This window comes from Microcaecilia unicolor, chromosome 3 (genome assembly GCF_901765095.1).
Source record: "Microcaecilia unicolor chromosome 3, aMicUni1.1, whole genome shotgun sequence".
NCBI lineage: Eukaryota > Metazoa > Chordata > Amphibia > Gymnophiona > Siphonopidae > Microcaecilia > Microcaecilia unicolor.
In genome coordinates this window covers 381591549-381615753 of record NC_044033.1, presented here as the reverse complement: position 1 = coordinate 381615753, position 24205 = coordinate 381591549, and the positions used below count along the sequence as shown (strand labels likewise).

Below are 24205 nucleotides of genomic sequence, written 5' to 3'. Positions count from 1 at the left end.
CACACCACACATCCCAAGCAGTGTCAGGATCACTCCCCTACACCAAGCAGAACTTGTTGCTCTCCAAGAGGTTCCGAGTCAGCACTGCCAGCTGCTTCCCCCCAAGCCCACAGTCCCCACGTCTTGCCCCAGATGAGACAGAATTAGGACTGATACTTTGTCTCATGCTCTCCGGTCAACCTCTTTCCTTCTCCTTTTTTTTTTTTTTAAGGTTGTTGTACTGGAAAGGGGAGCTCTACAGGAAACAGGGGAGAGGTGAAGGAAGCGAAGAAGTAAACTTGTGGGGCACCACAAACGGGGATCTGAAGACCTCCAGATATGACTCTGCAGATTCATTCCACCTACAAAGCTCAACTGGGAACCAGCTGACCAACTGGACCAGGAGAAAATCACTCAGAACCAGAGGCTGAAAAATGTGTCCATCCACCTGCTGGAAATAGAAAATACTAAGGAGCTGGACTGGATGCCAAGAGAGATATGTCTTAGTTCAGTTTTCAGTTCTCTATTTCCATCTGCTGGTTGATGGACACAACTATCCCACTTGTTCTGGAACAGTGGGAAGCTACGTAATGGAAGTGGATGTTTGCTCTCGGTGTGTATAGGAACAAAATCTACAAGCTGATCTTCCTTCTGAAGGTTAAGCTTCATAATGTCTGTGAATACTGTAGTACGTAAGACACACATACCTGGAACTTTGTAGGGTATCACATCAGAAAGGAATCCCTCATCCTGAGCCTTCTTAGCCAGAGTATGGGAACGCAGGGCATATTCATCCTGTTCCACGCGTGAAATACCAAATGCGGCACAGAGTCTGTCTGCAGAATGCCCCATAGTTTCACTTGTGGAGAACTCAGCCACAGCTGGAAGCTAAACAGGTAGAATTTCTCAATTTTGTTTCCAGCAGGTAAATGATAAAACAAAATTTTAAAGCATGATGAAGTCTCTCTCTCTCTCCTGTACACATGGTCCTCTTTTACACTTGGAAAAAAAAAAAGTGTAGATGAGGTCAGCCTTTTTTGGGGAAATTTAAAGAAAAATGCATTTTCATCTGTAAGGATCCTACAGCACTGGCTCTGCTTCTACACAAAGATGTACAGAGGAGAGGATTTTGAAGACCATAGTATAATGGAGTGATCCACACAGAAATTTAACATGTAGTGCTGTAGAACAGCCAGCATAATAGACCTCAAATCTCTGCTGTCAAGTATAAACAAATAGAGATGCTCCCACTGAGTGTACAACAGCATGCATGTTAGTTTCCTCTACCAATATTATCTTGGATTTCCATGACATCTTAAACTACTCATGTGGCTAGATGTTTTATAATACCATTAGATTCTCCATGACAACTGCACCTTTATGAAGTAAATGTCTGACTAGCTAATTCTATGCATAAAGCATCTGTTTAACTAATGAAATCCTCACTTGTTTGTGTGTCAACTTCAACGGTAGCAGTCTGTTAGCATAAGCTTTGTTCAACAATAACAAAATGTGAGCTTCCAAGTTGCTTTCAAATTTAATGGGCCTTCCAAATAGTGTGTCAAAAATGTCATCTTATTCTGGGTGTGAAGACAAAATTTCATCCAAATTTCAGAAATATCACTCACATTTATCTTACAGAAGAAGTGGTGATATTGTGCACTTTGAAGAGACAAAAAATGTTGTTAAACTACAAATTTTTCATAAATACTATGAATATTATTTTCTTATACTATGATGTATCGGATATGTTTTCTCCAAGGCTCAAAGTGTTTCAAACTGAGACATATGTAGGATTCTCAGGCTGTGAAAAGAACAAAAGACTAAACAGGGGGCTGGAGAAACCACCACAAAAAGTTAAGTTGGATACTATGCACCACTTGGTGAAATTAGGTGCATTTAAAATTGACCTTAAGCCTCTTTTAAAGCACCTTCAGTTTCTAATGGCGTATCAGGTCTTTCATGCTCACCTGAATGAGCCAGGGGGCTAAGGGGAGATATAATAGAAGTCTATACAACCATAACTGGAATGCAGCAGGTGAACACAAATCAGGTGTTTACTCTTCCAACAACAAGTGTAAACACTAGCAGCACATTTAAAACAAATTGGAGAAAATACATTTTTCATCTAATACATAATTAAGCTCTGGAATTTGTTGCTAGATGACGTGGTAAAAGCATAGTTGGGTAAAAAAAAAAAGAAAAGAGTTTTGACTAGTTCTTAGAGAAAAAGTCCATAAAATGTTTGTCACAAAACACCTAGCACCTACCTGGGGTTAACCCTGTGAACACCTGGAGGGTCTGTCCCCAGCACTTCTCAGGCCCGCCTGCACCTGTGCTCTACACTGGCACCCTATTCCCACTGACTGGGATCCCGCTTGCCTCTGGGCGAGTCTCCCACTCACAAGCTATTTCCCTGGTGATTTCTAAGGACACTGGGGCCACAATCTTAAGAGGTCTCACAGCTCTTAGAAAACACCCACAGATCCAAAACACAAACCACCAGGATTCTTAGTCAGTCCAGGACAACAGAGCTAATAAACTAATAGGTTTCTTATCAGAAAAATGAAACAGTGAACGATGGAACAAAAAGGTGAAATCAGCAAATAATAACAGGTAACTGAACAAGGATCAACACTAAACTAAACACTTTGTTACTGAGCAGCACCTGGGAGTTCAGGAAAATTAACTGCTCACAGGTTTTGAACAGGGTCTCAGTTCAGAGATGTTTACCCTCCACATTCCCACTGAGATTAAAGATTTGCAACATATTCTGGTTGGATTTTTTTTTTTTTAACTACAGGGCCAATCAGAGCCCAGAGCATTAACACTGAGGGGTTTCTGGCCAATAGCAGTGCAGGTATTTTTCCTCTGCATTTAAGCTGGAAATAGTCACCTCTGCAACAGCTTTTAAAGCAGAGAAAACACACCACCTGCTTGCCAAACAAGGGAAATGCATATCATAAAAAATAATATAGAATACAAGCAGGCAAATCCCCTTTCACCACAATGTTACAAAAGTAGACTTGGGGATAGCCACTGCTTATTGCTGAGATTAAGCAGCATGAAATCTTGCTATTTTTGGGATCCTGTAAGATACTTGTGATTGGCCACTGCTACAAACAGGCCACAGTTTGTTTCACTGACAGTACTCTCGGATACAGTGCTGCAACACAAAATACCGCATTAACTCCTGCCACTGTCTGGCCTGCTTACCTGCTCAATGATTCAGTTAGTGCTGTGATAAGAGTTTTTGTTAATGCTGCTGCTCTTGCTTTACTTGAATACTTGCCTCCACCACTATGTTTTTTTATTTAAACAAACATCTTTATTGACAATATGACAGAAAAGATAAAACAGCCAAAATACAAAAACCAATACAAAACAGCAATAGGAGCATACATACATGCTGCATACATCCATTAAAACACCCTGCAATAAAAAATCTACACACTATTCCCCAAATACAAATCACTGGGTTGCACCTGAATACCTCCAAATGTAGAAAGTATTTTCCATATATTTCCCTCCCCTCTCTATAAACAACCCCAATAGACCCCCCCAACCCCTACAGCATACTAAAACAGGGCCCTAAAAAATGCAAAAGCCACTAGCTTTTGAGTTCCTTCCTTCAAATCTGGTGCAGGCCCATTCAACAGGAGGACATACATATCATGAAGGATGTGGACATGCAAGATACCTGTGAGAAGAGCCAATACTAAATTCCAATAATCTTGCTCTTTAGTGCATTCCCACCATATATGAAAGTGCCTCGATGAGCACAACCTCTCCAGCACAGACCTCTCCCCGATTCATAAACCGTTTAAAGACGTGCGGGATTATAATACCATTGAAACAGAATCTTGTACCCATACTCCATCAAGCCAGTTGTTATGGAAAGTTTTAAAAGGTTTCGGTACACTAGTTCCCATTGGACCTTTTGCAAGGCATAGCCCCAAAGTCTTCACCTCTATATTTGTAAGCCAATAGCTGCCACGGATAGTATGCCATGGATAGTATTTGACAAACATAGGGGCTAAAATCAGTCACCAATGCTAGTTAAATCTATATTTTGAGGCAGGAGTGGAGAAGCAATACACCACTAATTGTAACACAGACAATTTCTTTCAATCAGATTTCCTTTAACCCTTTTCCTCAATAATTAGCTCCAATTCAGAGATACTAAAGAAAAGAACTACCTCGGGTGTGAAGAAGTCTGGACGAATTTTAGCAACAATGGCCAACTTCTGTCCAGTTGACTTGGCTCTATTCAAAGTCAACATGGCTTTTCTCATCTTTCTGCTGTGACGAATAGGGACGTCAGACATGAACTCCACGCCACCAGCTACCACCACATCACACTGGCCAGATGCAATCAGACCAACAGCTGCAAGAACAGGTTAACAAGAAAAGCATCAGACAGGCTGCTTAGGACCTTGGTAGAGCTCAGGCATCACAGAATTTAATTTTAATTGGCATTTTTTCCCTGCTTACACAAAGGTGACTCAATTTGAGATAGATTAGAAAGTTAAAATACAAATAAAACCACATAAAATCTAAAATGAAAATGTTTTCAATGCATAATTTATTTAGTTGACTTGCATTTAGATTTATATACTTACTAGTAAAAAAGCCCCGTTTCTGATGCAAATGAAACGGGGGCTAGCAATGTTTTCTTCTGTGTGCATGTGGGAGTGTGTGTGTCCCTGCCCTCTGCCCTCTCTCCCCTCCCCTCTCTGAGTCCTTCAGTAAAAAAAGCCCTGTTTCTGATGCAAATGAAATGGGGGGGGGGGGGGGGGGCCTAGCAAGGTTTTCTTCTGTGTGCATGTGGGAGTGTGTGTGTCCCTGCTCTCTGGCCTCTCTCCCCTCCCCCCTCTGAGTCCTTCACTGTTACAGAGCCAGCGATTTGATTTCGTGCTCTGCTGTTTTCCTTCACTGACTGTTTGTGTTACAGAGAGGGCGGGGCACACACTAATAGGGAAACCGGATATCTCGCCCCTTCACACTTCCGGCTGGAGGCTTCATAGAACGTTGGTGTTGCCTTTTATATAGAGAGATGATTGTTATTTCTGTACTTCTTAATGTACAGAAATAACAATCATAAGTATATAAATCTAAATGCAAGTCAACAAAATAAATTATGCATTGAAAACATAATTCAGATGTACCAGGTCATAAAGCTGAATTAAGAAATAGCCTGTGTAACCATGTTTTAAGCTTCTTACAAAAACGTAAGACAGCTTGTTTCCAAGTTTAAGTCAGATGAGAGGTTATTCCCAAGAAGACTATACCCCAAAGAGCATGCTCTTATGAGGAAGACAGTCTCGGTTCTTTGAGGGCGGAATTGGGAGATGAGATATATTCCTACTTGGTCTTTACATTCTGAATAGGATATACAATAAGTAATGGAACAAATATGAAGAGCCAATCTTCTGAATAATCCAAAAAATAAGAATGTTTTAGAGGTTAGCCTTAGTCTGACTGGTAAAACCATGGTATTTACCTCTGGCATATGTTCTCCATAAACAGCAAAATACAAGCTCTCACAGATAGGAGACATCATCCACATGGGAAGGTGGCTTTTCATTTCAGAAGTTTTCTGGAAGCTTTTGAAGGCTGTACTGTGCATGTGTGGGATATGTGCAGGACCACCTCAGGTTTTTAAAGAAAGCCGGGTTAAGAGGCAACTCCTAAAGGAGTGGGTAGGTATGTGAGGACTCACACCCTGTTGTCCAGAGAGAACACCTGCTACAGGTAAGTAACGGTCTTTTCTGAGAACAAGAAGGATAACAAGTCCTCACAGATGGGACTCCCTAGCTATAAGCGTCTGTCAACAGTCTCTCTTTTTTTCTCTATATTGCTGTTGATTAATCACTGTTAACATTTGCAATTAATAAACAAATGTTAATGGTGATTAAAATGATTTACCACGACTTCACTTGAACATTTCCCCTCCTGAAGATCTTTATTTAAACAATATATCAATACTTATGTAAATACAGACAGCCCAAGAAGTTTTTGGTGAGTGCTATCGTGGCTAATTCAGTAATGAATTGCACTGGAAATCTAGATGATGTATTTTGTTCAAGTAGTTGTTCTTTGATAATTTCAATGGATTCTTCCTGTGGAATATTAGTATAGAGACTCTCTACATCAAGAGTCACTAAGAGCATGTCTTCACTTGGTAAAATTGTTTCAAGTGTATTGATCATATCTGCAGAGTCTCGTACGTATGAAGGAATTTTGTGAACCAAAGGACGTAAGAATTTGTCAGTGAAAATGGATAATGGTTCTAGGAGTGAGCCACATGCAGATACAATAGGTCTGCCTGGGGGTTTAGACAGGGATTTGTGTATCTTAGGCAAAATGTATATTGTCGGTATCACAGGTTCTTTCACTATTAGGAAATTAGCTTCTTTTTCTGTTAAATAATGTGCTGCTCTGCCTATTTGGACTAATGTGGAAATTTCTTTCTGAATACTTTCTGTAGGATTTCTTGTTAAAACTTTATAAAAGGTGGTGTCATTTACTTGTCTATGAACCTCATGGATATAGTCTTCCCTATTACACCAAAATACGACGCATTTAAGCAGGTATTAAGTACTGTATATAATATCTCAAACAGAGAATTGACTGACACTGAAAAAAAGGTTCTTAGTAAAGGTCTGTCATTTATACCAACACCAAAATACGACGCATTTAAGACTAGAGTAGAATTTTTCAAATTCATACGCAAATTGAAAATAATGGAATTCTTCTCAAAAAACCCATCCGAATATAATGACCTCTCAACTGTCAAAAACAATAGCAAGTGGCTCCCACCTGGCAACACTCACCATCTGATTGAAACTTATGAAACAGTGGTACTTAAAGAGATATTAGCATTAGAAAAACAAGGTAAGAAAAGAGTATTCTACAATTTAACCAAAGAAGAAAATGCTGCAATTAAGGTTTTACAAAAAGATCAAAGTATTGTTATCAAACCAGCAGACAAAGGAGGAGCCATAGTAATTATGAATAGGGAAGACTATATCCATGAGGTTCATAGACAAGTAAATGACACCACCTTTTATAAAGTTTTAACAAGAAATCCTACAGAAAGTATTCAGAAAGAAATTTCCACATTAGTCCAAATAGGCAGAGCAGCACATTATTTAACAGAAAAAGAAGCTAATTTCCTAATAGTGAAAGAACCTGTGATACCGACAATATACATTTTGCCTAAGATACACAAATCCCTGTCTAAACCCCCAGGCAGACCTATTGTATCTGCATGTGGCTCACTCCTAGAACCATTATCCATTTTCACTGACAAATTCTTACGTCCTTTGGTTCACAAAATTCCTTCATACGTACGAGACTCTGCAGATATGATCAATACACTTGAAACAATTTTACCAAGTGAAGACATGCTCTTAGTGACTCTTGATGTAGAGAGTCTCTATACTAATATTCCACAGGAAGAATCCATTGAAATTATCAAAGAACAACTACTTGAATAAAATACATCATCTAGATTTCCAGTGCAATTCATTATTGAATTAGCCACGATAGCACTCACCAAAAACTTCTTGGGCTGTCTGTATTTACATAAGTATTGATATATTGTTTAAATAAATCACATTTCATTTTTACACGATCTGCTTTTTTTGTTTTCCATCTTGGAGTTTGCAGACCGTCTGCCTTTGTGCTTTCTTGGACCCTCCTGAAGATCTTTCATCCCCTGTAGGCCTTCCGTAGGGTTGCTGTGGCTTGGGGAGGGGGGGTGAGAGTAAGAAGTGATGCTGGACTGGGGGGGGGGGGAGGAGTGAGAGGAGCGAGAGTAAGGGATGCTGCTGGAAAGGGAGGGGAGGACAGGGAGCGGTGCTAAAATTGCAGGGGGAGCAAGGAAGAGAGAGGGAGCAATACTAACCCCAGGGTGGGAGGTGTGGACAGAAGGGAAGAGAGGGAAAGGGGCACAGAGAAGAGATGCTGGATGAAGAGGGGGTGGGGACACAGAGGGGCAATACTGATGACAAGGGGAGAAAAGGGAAAGGATCCAGAGGAGAAATGCTACACAAGATAGGGACACAAAGGGATGATGGATGGTGGACAGAGAGAGAAGAAATATCAAACGGACAGGGACCCTGCAAGGACAGGGAAAAAAAGCAGAGAAAAATCTGGAGAGAGAAACTGGGACCAAATCGAATGGTAAAATAAAATACTTAGACAACAAAAGGTAAAAAAAAGTATTTTATTCAGAATTTATTAGGTTAGCCTTTGGAAATGCACATCTCTGATATCTTGTATTTCAGTTTCTATTTCTCTAGTATTGCTGTACATGCTGAGTGACTTCTTGAGGTTTCCAGTTCAGTTTTTTCACCTTCATATCTCTATTACTGATCTGTGGCCCCTTGTTGCATATTTGTTGAGGGTCTTGTAGGGCCTGGTGTAATATTTACAGTGCTATCTTTTTACTTATAAGGTTGTTGCTCTGAGTCCTGAGAGAGTTAGCGCTGGTATGGTAAGATTCCAAATCAGCGTTTTGCAGTGGAGGGATTGTATGTTGGTCTTATTGAAGTGATATCAAAACTTTTAGTTTGTTATAACATCAGACACAGCTTTAGACATTTTGCAGTGACTGGTATGTGTTGAGGTTCAAGAAGAGCCTATTTATCTTGCAACTCCCACTACCGGCTCTGCTATCCAATCTCGGTTAAGCTCCTAAGGAAAGGATCCTCAGGAGCTTAACCGAGATTGGATAGCAGAGCCGGTAGTGGGAGGCGGGGCAGACTTATACTTAGAATACCTGAGAACAGGTCGAATGTGTGAAAAAGAGGGCAGACTGGATGCAGGCCTGTACAGAGGTGCAGGCATAATCTTCAAACACTTTTTTCAATCTGCTTTAATTCAATTGCTGCCTCTGGCCACTATGGGGCCCTCCCTGTGCTGCACTGAAACACTGCAAAATGAGGGTGTGGGAAATATTACAGCACATTGGCAGATGCAGAAAAGGGAATACCCACAGCTAACAAAAATGGCTCTTACAGGACTTCTTCCTTGTATTTCAAAGTACCTATGTGAAACTAACTTCTCTCATCTAATAGCTCTCAAATGTGAGAAACCATTTCTGTCCAGAAAGTGACCCAATTGTGGAAATCAGCTCAATGAAACAGAGGTTCAGAATGCTTATTTCTTTCAAAAAGATCATATCTCCCATTAGAACTGTAAAAGCAAACATGTGTGCCTATATTTCACCATGTTTTAAGATAGTCCACACGTTCAGTTTAAGTGCTGTGGTTGCACTCTTTGCATATTCTGAAGACAGCTTCTACTTCTGTGTCATTACTACCATGTGGTATTTAATTTTCTTTCGGTATGTGTATACATAGGTGCCTTAGTTCATTGGAACCTATACAGTGCACTCCATTTAAGTGCAAGTCAGATAAGCGCATGCTCTGGTCAACTGCATGCCGTACTTTTGGTCCCGTTTTTGGCATCATCAATTTCTATGGGGACAAACTTTGGTTTAGCGCACCACTGATAAGTGCAAGATTCGCTTATATGCATGGTTCCAGACAGCTCTTCTGCAGGAAAGACTCCGCATAAGCGTGCGCATGGAATATGGAAGCCGATTGGCGCGTGACAACCAACGAGATTTCAAATTTACTGCCTCTTTAAGTGCCATAGGCAGTATAAGCGAAAGAATGTTGTTAGAGCGTACACTGGGGTCGTCGCCGTCGCAGCGGAACTGTAAGACTAACACTGGCTGAACGAATAGAAGTTCTTAAAAAATTAGAAAACAAACAGTCAAGCATCTATTGCTAAAGAATATGGTGTCAATCCCAGTCAAATTTCATGTGTCTTGAAGCAGAAAGACCAGCTTCTGGAAGATTGGCAAAATGGAAAGGAAAAGCTGAGGAGGTAGAAGATGCTCTTTTTTGGTGGTTTTCTCGAGTCAGGAGAAAAGTTTCCTGTCAGTGGTCCACTCTTACGGAGAAAGCTAACCAGCTAGCTGAAAGTGTTGGACTAACTGAATTCAAAGCCACTGTTGGATGGCTGGAAAGATGGAAGGAGAGGAACAGCATAAAATTCAAGAAACAGCATGGTGAGAAACAAGATGCTGATGACTTTGGTGCTGAAAATTGGGTTCTTTCAGTTCTTCCTACCATCTTGAACGAGTTTGCACCTTGTGACATTTTCAATGCTGACGAAAACGGTCTCTACTGGCGAGCGATTCCTGATGGAACACTTGCATTCAAACATGCTGAAACTACTGGAGGTAAAACATCGAAGGACCGACTGACGATCCTCCTTTGCTGCAATATGGATGGGAGCGAGAAGCTGGAACCCCTCGTCACTGGAAAGAGCAAACAGCCCCGTTGCTTCAATAAAGTTAAGTGACTTCCTGTGTCATACGAGGCTAACGCAAATTCATGGATGACTGGGGAAATTTGGAAGCAGTGGCTAAAGAAGTTAGACACTAGAATGCGGGCACAAAATCGTCAGATTTTGCTGCTTTGTGATAAATGTGCTGCACACAGGGATGATGTCAGGCTGTCTAACGTCAAGTTGGTCTTCCTGCCACCAAACACTACCTCTCTGATCCAACCTATGGATCAGAGCATAAAGCGAATGCTACATACCTGTAGAAGGTATTCTCCGAGGACAGCAGGCTGATTGTTCTCACTGATGGGTGACGTCCACGGCAGCCCCTCCAATCGGAAACTTCCACTAGCAAAGTCCTTTGCTAGTCCTCGCGCGCCCGCGCGCACCGCGCATGCGCGGCCGTCTTCCCGCCCGAAACCGGCTCGAGCCGGCCAGTCCAGTATGTAGCAAGACAATACACTTCAAGGGAAGACACAACTCCAAAGGGGAGGCGGGCGGGTTGGTGAGAACAATCAGCCTGCTGTCCTCGGAGAATACCTTCTACAGGTATGTAGCATTCGCTTTCTCCGAGGACAAGCAGGCTGCTTGTTCTCACTGATGGGGTATCCCTAGCCCCCAGGCTCACTCAAAACAACAACCATGGTCAATTGGGCCTCGCAACGGCGAGGACATAACTGAGATTGACCTAAAAAATTTACCAACTAACTGAGAGTGCAGCCTGGAACAGAACAAACAGGGCCCTCGGGGGGTGGAGTTGGATCCTAAAGCCCAAACAGGTTCTGAAGAACTGACTGCCCGAACCGACTGTCGCGTCGGGTATCCTGCTGCAGGCAGTAATGAGATGTGAATGTGTGGACAGAAGACCACGTCGCAGCTTTGCAAATTTCTTCAATGGAGGCTGACTTCAAGTGGGCTACCGACGCAGCCATGGCTCTAACATTATGAGCCGTGACATGACCCTCAAGAGCCAGCCCCGCCTGGGCGTAAGTGAAGGAAATGCAATCTGCTAGCCAATTGGATATGGTGCGTTTCCCTACAGCCACTCCCCTCCTATTGGGGTCAAAAGAAACAAACAATTGGGCGGACTGTCTGGTGGGCTGTGTCCGCTCCAGGTAGAAGGCCAATGCTCTCTTGCAGTCCAATGTGTGCAGCTGACGTTCAGCAGGGCAGGAATGAGGGCGGGGAAAGAATGTTGGCAAGACAATTGACTGGTTCAGATGGAACTCCGACACGACCTTTGGCAGAAACTTAGGGTGAGTGCGGAGGACTACTCTGTTGTGATGAAATTTGGTGTAAGGGGCCTGGGCTACCAGGGCCTGAAGCTCACTGACTCTACGAGCTGAAGTAACTGCCACCAAGAAAATGACCTTCCAGGTCAAGTACTTCAGATGGCAGGAATTCAGTGGCTCAAAAGGAGGTTTCATCAGCTGGGTGAGAACGACATTGAGATCCCATGACACTGTAGGAGGCTTGACAGGGGGCTTTGACAAAAGCAAACCTCTCATGAAGCGAACAACTAAAGGCTGTCCTGAGATCGGCTTACCTTCCACTTGGTAATGGTATGCACTGATTGCACTAAGGTGAACCCTTACGGAGTTGGTCTTCAGACCAGACTCAGACAAGTGCAGAAGGTATTCAAGCAGGGTCTGTGTAGGACAAGAGCGAGGATCTAGGGCCTTGCTGTCACACCAGACGGCAAACCTCCTCCAATGAAAGAAGTAACTTCTCTTAGTGGAGTCTTTCCTGGAAGCAAGCAAGATGCGGGAGACACCCTCTGGCAGACCCAAAGAGGCAAAGTCTACGCCCTCAACATCCAGGCCGTGAGAGCCAGGGACTGGAGGTTGGGATGCAGAAGAGCCCCGTCGTCCTGCGTGATGAGGGTCGGAAAACACTCCAATCTCCACGGTTCTTCGGAGGATAACTCCAGAAGAAGAGGGAACCAGATCTGACGCGGCCAAAAGGGAGCAATCAGGATCATGGTGCCTCGGTCTTGCTTGAGTTTCAACAAAGTCTTCCCCACCAGAGGTATGGGAGGATAAGCATACAGCAGACCTTCCCCCCAATCCAGGAGGAAGGCATCCGACGCCAGTCTGCCGTGGGCCTGAAGCCTGGAACAGAACTGAGGGACCTTGTGGTTCACTTGAGATGCGAAGAGATCCACCAGGGGGGTGCCCCACGCCTGAAAGATCTGTCGCACCACACGGGAATTGAGCGACCACTCGTGAGGTTGCATAATCCTGCTCAACCTGTCGGCCAGACTGTTGTTTACGCCTGCCAGATATGTGGCTTGGAGCACCATGCCTTGACGGCGAGCCCAGAGCCACATGCTGACGGCTTCCTGACACAGGGGGCGAGATCCGGTGCCCCCCTGCTTGTTGACATAGTACATGGCAACCTGATTGTCTGTCTGAATTTGGATAATTTGGTGGGACAGCCGATCTCTGAAAGCCTTCAGAGCGTTCCAGATCGCTCGCAACTCCAGAAGATTGATCTGTAGATCGCGTTCTTGGAGGGACCAACTTCCTTGGGTGTGAAGCCCATCGACATGAGCTCCCCATCCCAGGAGAGACGCATCCGTGGTCAGCACTTTTTGTGGCTGAGGAATTTGGAAGGGACGTCCCAGAGTCAAATTGGAGCAAATTGTCCACCAAAACAGGGATTCGAGAAAACTCGTGGACAGGTGGATCACGTCCTCTAGACTCCCAGCGGCCTGATACCACTGGGAGGCTAGGGTCCATTGAGCAGATCTCATGTGAAGGCGGGCCATGGGAGTCACATGAACTGTGGAGGCCATGTGGCCCAGCAATCTCAACATCTGCCGAGCTGTGATCTGCTGGGACGCTCGCACCCGCGAGGCGAGGGACAACAAGTTGTTGGCTCTCGTCTCTGGGAGATAGGCGCGAGCCGTCCGAGAATCCAGCAGGGCTCCGATGAATTCGAGTTTCTGCACTGGGAGAAGATGGGACTTTGGGTAATTTATCACAAACCCCAGTAGCTCCAGGAGGCGAATAGTCATCTGCATGGACTGCAGGGCTCCTGCCTCGGATGTGTTCTTCACCAGCCAATCGTCGAGATATGGGAACACGTGCACCCCCAGCCTGCGAAGCGCCGCTGCAACCACAGCTAGGCACTTTGTGAACACCCTGGGCGCAGAGGCGAGCCCAAAGGGTAGCACACAGTACTGGAAGTAGCGTGTGCCCAGCTGAAATCGCAGATACTGTCTGTGAGCTGGCAGTATCGGGATGTGTGTATAGGCATCCTTCAAGTCCAGAGAGCATAGCTAATCGTTTTGCTGAATCATGGGGAGAAGGGTGCCCAGGGAAAGCATCCTGAACTTTTCTTTTACGAGATATTTGTTCAGGGCCCTTAGGTCTAGGATGGGACGCATCCCCCCTGTTTTCTTTTCCACAAGGAAGTACCTGGAATAGAATCCCAGCCCTTCTTGCCCGGATGGCACGGGCTCGACCGCATTGGCGCTGAGAAGGGCGGAGAGTTCCTCTGCAAGTACCTGCTTGTGCTGGAAGCTGTAAGACTGAGCTCCCGGTGGACAATTTGGAGGTTTTGAGGCCAAATTGAGGGTGTATCCTTGCCGGACTATTTGGAGAACCCACTGATCGGAGGTTATGAGAGGCCACCTTTGGTGAAAAGCTTTCAACCTCCCTCCGACTGGCAGGTCGCCCGGCACTGACACTTGGATGTCGGCTATGCTCTGCTGGAGCCAGTCAAAAGCTCGCCCCTTGCTTTTGCTGGGGAGCCGCGGGGCCTTGCTGAGGCGCACGCTGCTGACGAGAGCGAGCGCGCTGGGGCTTAGCCTGGGCCGCAGGCTGTCGGGAAGGAGGATTGTACCTACGCTTGCCAGAAGTATAGGGAACAGTCTTCCTTCCCCCGAAAAATCGTCTACCTGTAGAGGTAGAAGCTGAAGGCTGCCGGCGGGCGAATTTGTCGAATGCGGTGTCCCGCTGGTGGAGAGACTCTACCACCTGTTCGACTTTTTCGCCAAAAATGTTGTCCGCACGGCAAGGCGAGTCCGCAATCCGCTGCTGGAGTCTATTCTCCAGGTCGGCGGCATGCAGCCATGAGAGCCTGCGCATCACCACACCTTGAGCAGCGGCCCTGGACGCAACATCAAAAGTGTCATAAACTCCTCTGGCCAGGAATTTTCTGCACGCCTTCAGCTGCCTGACCACCTCCTGAAAAGGCTTGGCTTGCTCAGGGGGAAGAGCATCAACCAAGCCCGCCAACTGCCGCACATTATTCCGCATGTGTATGCTCGTGTAGAGCTGGTAAGACTGAATTTTGGCCACGAGCATAGAGGAATGGTAGGCCTTCCTCCCAAAGGACTCTAAGGTTCTAGAGTCTTTGCCCGGGGGCGCCGAAGCATGCTCTCTAGAACTCTTAGCCTTCTTTAGGGCCAAATCCACAACTCCAGAGTCGTGAGGCAACTGGGTGCGCATCAGCTCTGGGTCCCCATGGATCCGGTACTGGGACTCGATCTTCTTGGGGATGTGGGGATTAGTTAGAGGTTTCGTCCAGTTCGCAAGCAATGTCTTTTTTAGGACATGATGCAAGGGAACAGTGGACGCTTCCTTAGGTGGAGAAGGATAGTCCAGGAGCTCAAACATTTCAGCCCTGGGCTCGTCCTCCACAACCACCGGGAAGGGGATGGCCGTAGACATCTCCCGGACAAAGGAAGCAAAAGACAGACTCTCGGGAGGAGAAAGCTGTCTTTCAGGAGAGGGAGTGGGATCAGAAGGAAGACCCTCAGACTCCTCGTCAGAGAAATATCTGGGATCCTCTTCTTCTTCCCACGAGGCCTCACCCTCGGTGTCAGACACAAGTTCACGGACCTGCGTCTGCAACCGGGCCCGGCTCGACTCCGTGGAGCCACGTCCACGATGGGGGCGTCGAGAGGTAGACTCCCTCGCCCGCATCGGCGAAGCTCCCTCCGCCGACGTAGTCGGGGAGCCCTCCTGGGAGGTGGCCGCAGTCGGCACCGCACGCGGTACCGACGTCGGGGACCTCACCCCGGGCGATGGGCCAGCCGGCGCCACGCTCGACGGTACCGGAGGCGCAAGCACCGCCGGTACCGGAGGGGTAGGGCGCAACAGCTCCCCCAGAATCTCTGGGAGAACGGCCCGGAGGCTCTCGTTCAGAGCGGCTGCAGAGAAAGGCATGGAGGTCGATGCAGGCGTCGACGTCAGTACCTGTTCCGGGCGTGGAGGCTGTTCCGGGCTGTCCAGAGCGGAGCGCATCGACACCTCCTGAACAGAGGGTGAGCGGTCCTCTCGGTGCCGATGCCTGCTGGGTGCCGACTCCCTCGGCGACCCAGAGCTCTCGGTGCCGACGCGGGGAGGGGACCGGTGTCGATGCTTCTTCGACTTCTTCCGAAGCATGTCACCGGAGCTCCCCGGCACCGACGAGGAGGACGTCGAATCCACCCGTCGCTTCCTCGGGGCCGAGACCGAAGAGGGTCGATCTCGGGGGGGCTGTACCGCAGGAGCCCTCAGGGTAGGAGGAGACCCACCCGAGGGCTCACCGCCACCAGCAGGGGAATGGACAGCCCTCACCTGCACTCCACCCGATGCACCACCGTCCGACGACATCCGCAGACGAGGTCCTGGTACCACCGACGTCGATGCAGCTATCCGATGTCTCGGCGCTAATGCAGAGGCCCGATGCCTCGATGCACTCGATGCAGGGGCGGCCGAGGAAGATGGTCTGGACGCTGACGACGTCGATGCACTCGAAGATCCCGGTGCCGATGTCGACGAAGAGCCCGAGAACAACACGTTCCACTGAGCTAGTCTCGCTACCTGAGTCCGCCTTTGAAGCAGGGAACACAGACTGCAGTTCTGAGGGCGGTGCTCGGCCCCCAGACACTGAAGACACGACGAGTGTCGATCAGTGAGCGAGATAACCCGGGCGCACTGGGTGCACTTCTTGAAGCCGCTGGAAGGCTTCGATGTCATGGGCGGAAAAATCACGCCGGCGAAATCAAAAGCCGAAATGGCGAAAATTGAAGCACCAAAATTTAGAGGGAGAAAAATCTCGACCGAGGCCGAAAAGAGGCCTACCCCGACGACGAAAGAAAACTTACCGGGGCAAAAAGCTGGAAGTACGGGGAGGATTGACACGAAACCCGGTGGAGGGTTTCCGGAGCACTTCCCGACTTTAGAAAAGCTTTCCGAAGAAAAAAACACGCTCAGAAAACAATTCGGACGCGCGAGGTCAACTTTCCGGGGCCCGACACGGCGAAATACGACCGTACCGAGTGCGGACAAAAGAAGACTGGCCGGCTCGAGCCGGTTTCGGGCGGGAAGACGGCCGCGCGGGCGCGCGAGGACTAGCACAGGACTTTGCTAGTGGAAGTTTCCGATTGGAGGGGCTGCCGTGGACGTCACCCATCAGTGAGAACAAGCAGCCTGCTTGTCCTCGGAGAATAGCCAATTTCAAACAACATTATTGGGCTCTTGTGCTACGTCGTCTGATGAGCGTTATGGATGACCAGATTGGCAAGGATAAACATGCTGCTGAACTGGTTCGTAATCTATCACTGTTGGATTTCCTACATATGCAGAAAGAAGCCTGGAATCATGTTACACAGGCAACCACTGTGAACTGCTACAAGCAGGCAAGCTTTGTTAAGGATGTGGAGAGGGACGAAACAGATGCAGCTGTTGCAAACGTGTCAGATGAAGAGGTTATTGACATTCCAGCTGGTGTTACTGAAGAGGAGTTCCATCGCTAAGTAGCTGTTGATTACGATCTACAAACAGCTGAAGACAGCACTGATGTTGAAATATGTGCCTACACGCAGGCAACAACGGCTGATGATGGAACAGATGAAGAAATGAGCAGCGAGGCACATGCTGATGAAATTCAACCACCTACTCCTGTCATTTTTGCAAGAGCGCAGGACAGTCTCAGCATCGTGCGGGCCTATCAGGAGGCCACTGGATATCAGTGCTATGACAGTTTTTACCGTCTGGCAGATGTAGTCTATGACACTCACAGACCCAAGAGTGTACAGAGGACTGTAACTGATAACTGACATTAGGCTTTACTTGAACTGAGACTGTATACTGTACATATAATAAACAGTAGTGTACATATGTTTAGCAGATGTCAAGCTTCTTTGGGTCACAACGGTTAAGTGCACACTCTGGTTAACTGCATGCATTTCTTTGGTCCCAGACCCTTGCACTTAAGCGGATTGCACTGTATATAAAAAAAAAAAAAAAAACTTGCCCATAGTGACCAATCAGATTTCTTGTTTTATTTTCCCAGAGAAAAGATAAAACTGGACTGGTCACTATGGACAACGTTTGTAGAGAACTTTCTTTTCTCCTGTTCTTATAAATAGGCCCTACCTGTCTCACTTTACTCACTTTGTAAGAATAACACATCACCTGTCAAGGGGCCAAACAGTTTATATTAGAGTGAAATATTACAGATCATGCCAACTGTGTCTTAGCCTGTGCACCAGTTGCAGTGGCCTGTATTTATTATGTATATTGCCTAGTTAGTTAACTGTTTAACAATAAAATGTCCATGTCAAAATTTCTGCTGCTCAGAGCTCGGGGGTACTTGATTGAAATTTGTTCAACTTAGGGGGTACTTGGCTTGAAGAAGTTCGGAGACATTGTTCTACACAGTGAAATGCACCAAATGCAAGAAGGTGGAACCTATCTCAGAGAGATGTAGAAGGTATTCAAACAGTTTGGGTGTGGAATAGGAAAAAGGATCCATCTATGCTGATGATACCCATTGAACCAGATCTACCCACAGCTCTGAGTAAACGGTTTGCCTGCTTAACCGCAACTCAGGAATGGGCAAACTACATCAAACTCTGCATGAACTCAAGCAAAACAGAGATTTTTTTGGTACCTAACGCAAGTGGACAAATACCTGACTTCAAAATAAGGCCTTTTCATCATATCAGTAGAGGACTTGAGCAGAGGGCTGAGAACCAGGGAAGCCTGGGTAGAAATCCCACTGCTGCTCTTTGTGATATTGGACGTCACTTAACCTTCCATTGCATCAAGTACAGACTGTAAGCACTTCATGGAAATACCTATTGTACCTAAATGCAACTTGCCTTGAGCTACCAAAAAAGGCATGGGCTAGATCCAAATTCCTTCCACTTAAAACCATATGACCAATTAATAAAGTCTCTCCTAGCCAGAAGGATCTACAATACACAAATCAGACAAGTCCAGATCAGCCAAGGTTACCCTCTCAGCATCCAGGCTGTGAAGGCAAATGACCCAATATTGGGATGCAGCTTGACCCCTGTGCATGTGAGTAATCACTGAGGAATCCTCAATCTGATGGGTCACATAAGAACATAAGAGTAGCCATACTGGGTCAGACCAATGGTCTATCTAGTCCAGTATCCTGTTTTCCAAACAGTGGCCAAGCCAGGTCACAAGTATCTGGCAGAAATCTAAATCATGGCAACACTCCATACTATAAATTCCAAGGCAAGCAGTTGCTTCCCATGTCTGTTCTGGACTGGCCTGATTTGAGTATTGTAGATCCTTCTGGCTAGGAGAGACTTTATTAGTTGGTCATATGGTTTTAAGTGGAAGGGATTTGGATCTAGCCCATGCATTTGCATGCTAGTAGGCCCCCCATTCCCTCCAACGCAGCAGCCCCCCGCAGGAACCCCGACTCAAGACCCCCCCCACCCAGCAACACAGGAACAGTGCTCTAAAAATAGGGCTGGAACAGTGCGGGGCTTTACCCCTATGATCAGAGATAATAGCATGTAAATTTAAGCACGCTATTCTCACTGATCATAGGGTAGAAGTGCGGAAGGATAATCCTCCTGCACTTGTTTGACAGGTCTGGGCTGTCAAAAGCCCAGACATGTCAAACACAGGGGCTGGAGGTCCATGGGACCACCAGACCCCAAGTACCCCAACCCCAAGCCAAGCAAAACGGGTGCTGGAGGTCCGGCGGACCGCTGGTCCCCCTGACCTCTACCTGACAGAAGTTCGGGGGTGGGGGGCTGGAGATCCGGCGGGTCTACAGCACCCCCCCCCCCCAGCATCCCCTCAAATGTCCCTGGCCCGGTGAGCCGCAAGTCAATCCCTCCCACCCACACCTCATCTGGTGGTCTACCGGTCCTTTCCCACCCCCCTACCTTGGTTGGAGGAGGGAGGTGGCCTCCCTCCTCTTCCATCAGCACCGCCTTGAAAATGGCAACACCTCACCCAGTGCTTCCTGGGATGAGCTGGGCGGGGTTTCACACCATATAAGAAAGAAACTCCCTTACAGGTGTGAAGTCCCACCCAGCGTATCCCAGGATGCACTGTGCAGGGTTGGGTGCCGCCATTTTCGAGGCGGTACCGATGGAAGAGAAAAGAGCCCATCTCCCTCCTCCAACCAAGATAGGGGGGTGGGAAAGGGCCGCTAGACCACCAGGAACATTTAAGAAAGTTAGTTCCCTTGCTGAAATAAAAAGGAAAACTTTCAACTTGTCTTTAGTGCTAGTGATGAGTACTCATATCACGGCCCAATAGGGCCCAATAGGGCCACAAACCTCCTTGCCTCTTCCACAAGACTCCGTCAACTGGGGATGGTATCTGATTGTCTGCTTCCCTTCCAGTAAAAGCTTAGTCCATGATTCCATTGTTACATCTCCCCCATCACACACAATGAGGTTTTTTTTTCTACTGAACTGCCATTCCCTTCACTCCAAAACTGTAGCAGTCCATATTATACTTCAGCATAAGCTGATGGAGACCTGGCTTAGAGAAAGGAAGGAAGCTGATCACCTCCAATGCCTCCTTTCAGGGTACTTAGTTTTTTCTTTGTTTTTTTACTTCAAGGATGTCAAAAAGAGGTGCTGATAGATTGGATGTATCTTTTCCTCCTCCACCCCAGTCTTTGAGGTGTCTCCAGATTTTCTTTCCTACCCTGAACTACTACTGTTATGAACTGGCACTAAGCCTTTATTCCATCTGTTGGTTATCTCCCACCATGCTGTTCTGCAAAATGTTGGGATTCTCTTTCTCAAAATTTAGCAGAAGCAATGGTCAGACTCTCCAACCTTGTGATCACGGGAGATTTCAACTGTCATGTAGACCTCCCTAACAGACCCAATACAGACTTGGCCTTGCAACAACGTACTATGTTAATTAAAATTTGATATACTGCCGTTTCTGGCACGCAGATCATAGCTGCTGGGCAAAGCCTTGACGTGGAACTTTCCCATCCAACTCTATTCTCTGCCTTTTCAGTTTTACCACTGGTGTCATGGTCTGATCATTATCTCATCCTTTTCAAATTAGCTATATCTGAGTCCCCCTGCTCTGAATTGGCTTTCTCCTCATTCACTAGAAGTCTCCATCAAACAGATCCCTCCACACTGGCTCCTCTAGAGACTCAGTTCCCACAGGATTTTGACTACCTGACCTTGTCTGACCAAGTCTCTTTATGGGCCTTAGCTACGTTCAGCTCTTGATTCTATCACCCCTATCTCACCCTACCATGGAGGCCTATTCAAAAGCACGCAAGACACAGCCTGGAGGTGTAACTAAATCTCTGAGAATCTTGATCACTGCAGGGAAGATCACCAGGTTACAGTTATAAACTTAAACTTGCTAAGAGATCATATTATACTAATCTGATTAATTTTGCTATCAATCACCCCAAGAAACTTTTCTCTGTGCTTGCCCACCTGACTTCTGCATGGCCAAAATTGCATTCTATACGCAGCTCATTAACTTGCATTGTATGCAAACTGTGCTATGATTGGTGCAGTGGTTTACTTCTCATTAACTTTTTTTTGTGCTCAGATTCTTGTTACATTGAAAGTACTCATACAGTACAAAAGAATTTGAACTAAGCTGAAAGCTGCACAGTGTATTATACTGTTCCCATACTATGCTAAAATGATTAGTACTGTGGGCATACCTGAAGTCATAGCCTGGTTGGAAGAGATGCAAGCCATAGTGACTGTGTGAGCTGGAGTCTTATTAGAAAATCCGGCTCCTAGAGCAGCCTATAAAACATAAGTAGTTTACAAATACAGTTCATATTAACATTTGCAGTCAATATTTTGTTGTCTATTGGTTCCTCAAACTCAAAAAGCAAAATTTGCTTGCCTTTACAAGGTGTTCTCCACCAACATCGGTATAATACAGACACACTTGGTAGCCTCCTCAGCAAGCTGCCTGCCTGGAATCGGTTTAGCTTAATAATTAAATGTTTCAACCAACGACATGTATGGCTGCCCTTTCCGCCTTGCTGATGTCAATCACCTCTTCAGTTAAGTACGTAGTTAGCATGGAGTTGTAAATGTAGAATGGAGGAGGAGTAATATAAGTCTCTTGACAGTATTCTGCAGCTTGGTGCCTGTTATGTATTTGGTTTTTTTTTCCCCTTTTGAGGGGATGGTGGGCAGAAAGATGTGTCTGCATTATCCTGATGACCACAAATAACGCCTGTTACAGGTAAGCAACTTCATTTTCTCCCAAACTGTAAACAGAATAAAGTAATTGTTGCAACCCGATCATGCAGAAAAGAAAATGGGTGGGGGAAGTTACAGTCCAAGTGAATGAATTTTGAAGAACAGCCTGTCCAAATTTCGCTTAATTTCTGTCAGTGTCTTATGAAAGTGTGTGGTATGGACCACACAACAGCTCTGCAAATGTCCAGTAGATGGATGCCAAGCAAATGAGATGTAGAAATGGCTATGGTGCATAAAAGATGTGCTCTAATCCTAGGAGGAGGATCAAGTTGTGGTTGTTGAAAGCATACAGATCTACAGTCCAGGATCAATAAGGGTAATGTATCTTTTGAAGCTGCAAGTCTTAAAGTTTAGGGATGAAAGGAAAGAAAATCAGGGAAGATTTTTGAGTAGCAAGCTGTCAAAACGGAACAGCACTTTATCTTCAAGTTCAAGACCGAATTGCCCAATGGTATGAACCTGGATACAGACTTGTCAGTATTTCTATAATTTTTTTAAAAATACACGTTGTCTTTTGGTGCCTTCATGGTTTGTTTACAATTTATAGTTTCATATTATATTCAGTTATTTTAACCTGTGCTACATATATATATAGCTGGTATTAATATGCCTTTTTCATATGTGAAATAATGCATCTAAACGTCTTATTTTGGCGATTCCAGCTTACAATTCTCTTATTTCTGATCAGTTCCAGCTACCTGCTGTTAGTAAAAGCAAAATCCAGTGGTTGTAGTTGGAATGCATAATGACAATCACTGGAATGCACGGCATTTTAAACAGTTTTTCAACAATTTTAATGTGAAAAAATTGTTAAAATGACGTGATTCATCTAACTAGATGTTCCTTTATTGTTTCAAACCAATTTTGTGGAATTTTGAAGCAATTCAAGATTTTGAATGTTTTTAAGAAGCCTCGTTTTTGTATTAATCATTCATTCAGTTTTTGGATTTTTAAAATATAAGCCTGGAAATAAGTTCAGGTCATGAATATATGGTGGTTTTACAGTTTTTAGGGAAGTTTTAAAAGATTTAATGCCCTGACCTCTGATTCCCCCCCCCCCCCCCCCCAAAAAAAAAGCAAGAATATAAAAGCCGCAGAGAATAAGTAATGACAGATTCACTGCAACAACAGACTGCCACTGTGAAGAGAGCTGGTAAGTTGTTTTTGCTTAGCTACCTTTTGACAAATACTCACAAATAGTATTATTTAAAATGGTCTTACTGTAGCTTTTTCAATACATGTGTAAGAATTGGCTCATTTTTGTTTTATAGATTTTACCAAGTAGGAGATGCTACTGGACTACATCTCTTTTGGTATGCCTGTTTTATTTCACCTCTATAAGTGTTCTTATTAGGTATTTATTCAACTCTACATATTTATGTTGACATCATATTTATACTTCATTCATAATGTTCACACTATTTTTATGTTTTGCTCAGTATATTGTGTTTTAATTTCTTTAAGTGAAGTAATTTAAGTGTATTTATTCATATCAGTTTTATGGTTTTTTAATATACGCTTTTAATGTATTTATTAACAATCTTTTATGGATCTGATGCAGCCCTTATGAGGGTGAAACATGGCTGTATTGGGTATTTATTTTTTATACACTGTGGTGAATAAATCTGGTCTGTTCTCTTTGCACGATCTTGGATCTTGCAGATGGCGTGCTTTCTTGTTTCCTCAGAGACTGGCAGCCGACAAACGGATACCTTTATACCATCAAAAATAAGAAAAATTAATAATAAATTATTTGAGACATTTATATCCCACATTACCCCAAACCAGTTTGGGTTCAATGTGGCTAACAATTACTACAGTACAATGCAAGTAATGTGAGCAGACACAAGAAATGGACAATCCCCCTCTGTACAGTAACCAAAACAAGATACCTAACATGCTCAAGAACTAAAATGCAATAGTGCAAGCCTTGTCATAAAACAGAATGTCTCACCTAGAAAGCAGAATAAAAGACTTTTGCCTCTTGAAAATGCTTATAATACTTCCACACAGAGAAGGAGCAGTGTAGGGAGGGGGAGGGATTCAGAACCACTGAGTGTTACCCCTGCTCCAACACATTCAAAACAAGCAAATGCCATCCAGAAGGAACCCCCTGCTCTACTGCTGTCCAGTTAGTAACAGGTTCAGGAGCTGGCTGAAATATCCACCATCTACTTAGATATAGAGAAAAATACTGAACATTCCATAGCTGCACAATACCTTTAAGGAGGTGAATTGCTTGGAACTACTTTTTTTCTCTGTCTCCATCTGCTAGTAGATGAACACAACCCACTAATCTGTACTGGTCTGGACAAAAAGGAAGGATTTGACAGTTTTCATACCCATGGGGTTTATAGAACACTACCTCTTACGCTTAAG

General features: G+C 45.2%; 1 protein-coding gene across 4 annotated transcripts in view; it reads right to left on the bottom strand.

Moving 5' to 3' along the window:
• The window catches only part of HADHB (hydroxyacyl-CoA dehydrogenase trifunctional multienzyme complex subunit beta), a 148556-nt gene that overhangs the window by 56170 nt on the left and 68181 nt on the right, over nt 1-24205 (bottom strand). For all 4 annotated transcript variants that reach the window (XM_030198642.1, XM_030198640.1, XM_030198641.1 and 1 more), the window contains 3 exons: nt 21271-21358; nt 4179-4366; nt 687-867 (listed from right to left, as the gene is read on the bottom strand). In XM_030198642.1, the coding sequence (XP_030054502.1) occupies nt 687-867; nt 4179-4366; nt 21271-21358 (457 nt within the window). The remainder of the gene's footprint in view (nt 1-686; nt 868-4178; nt 4367-21270; nt 21359-24205) is intronic.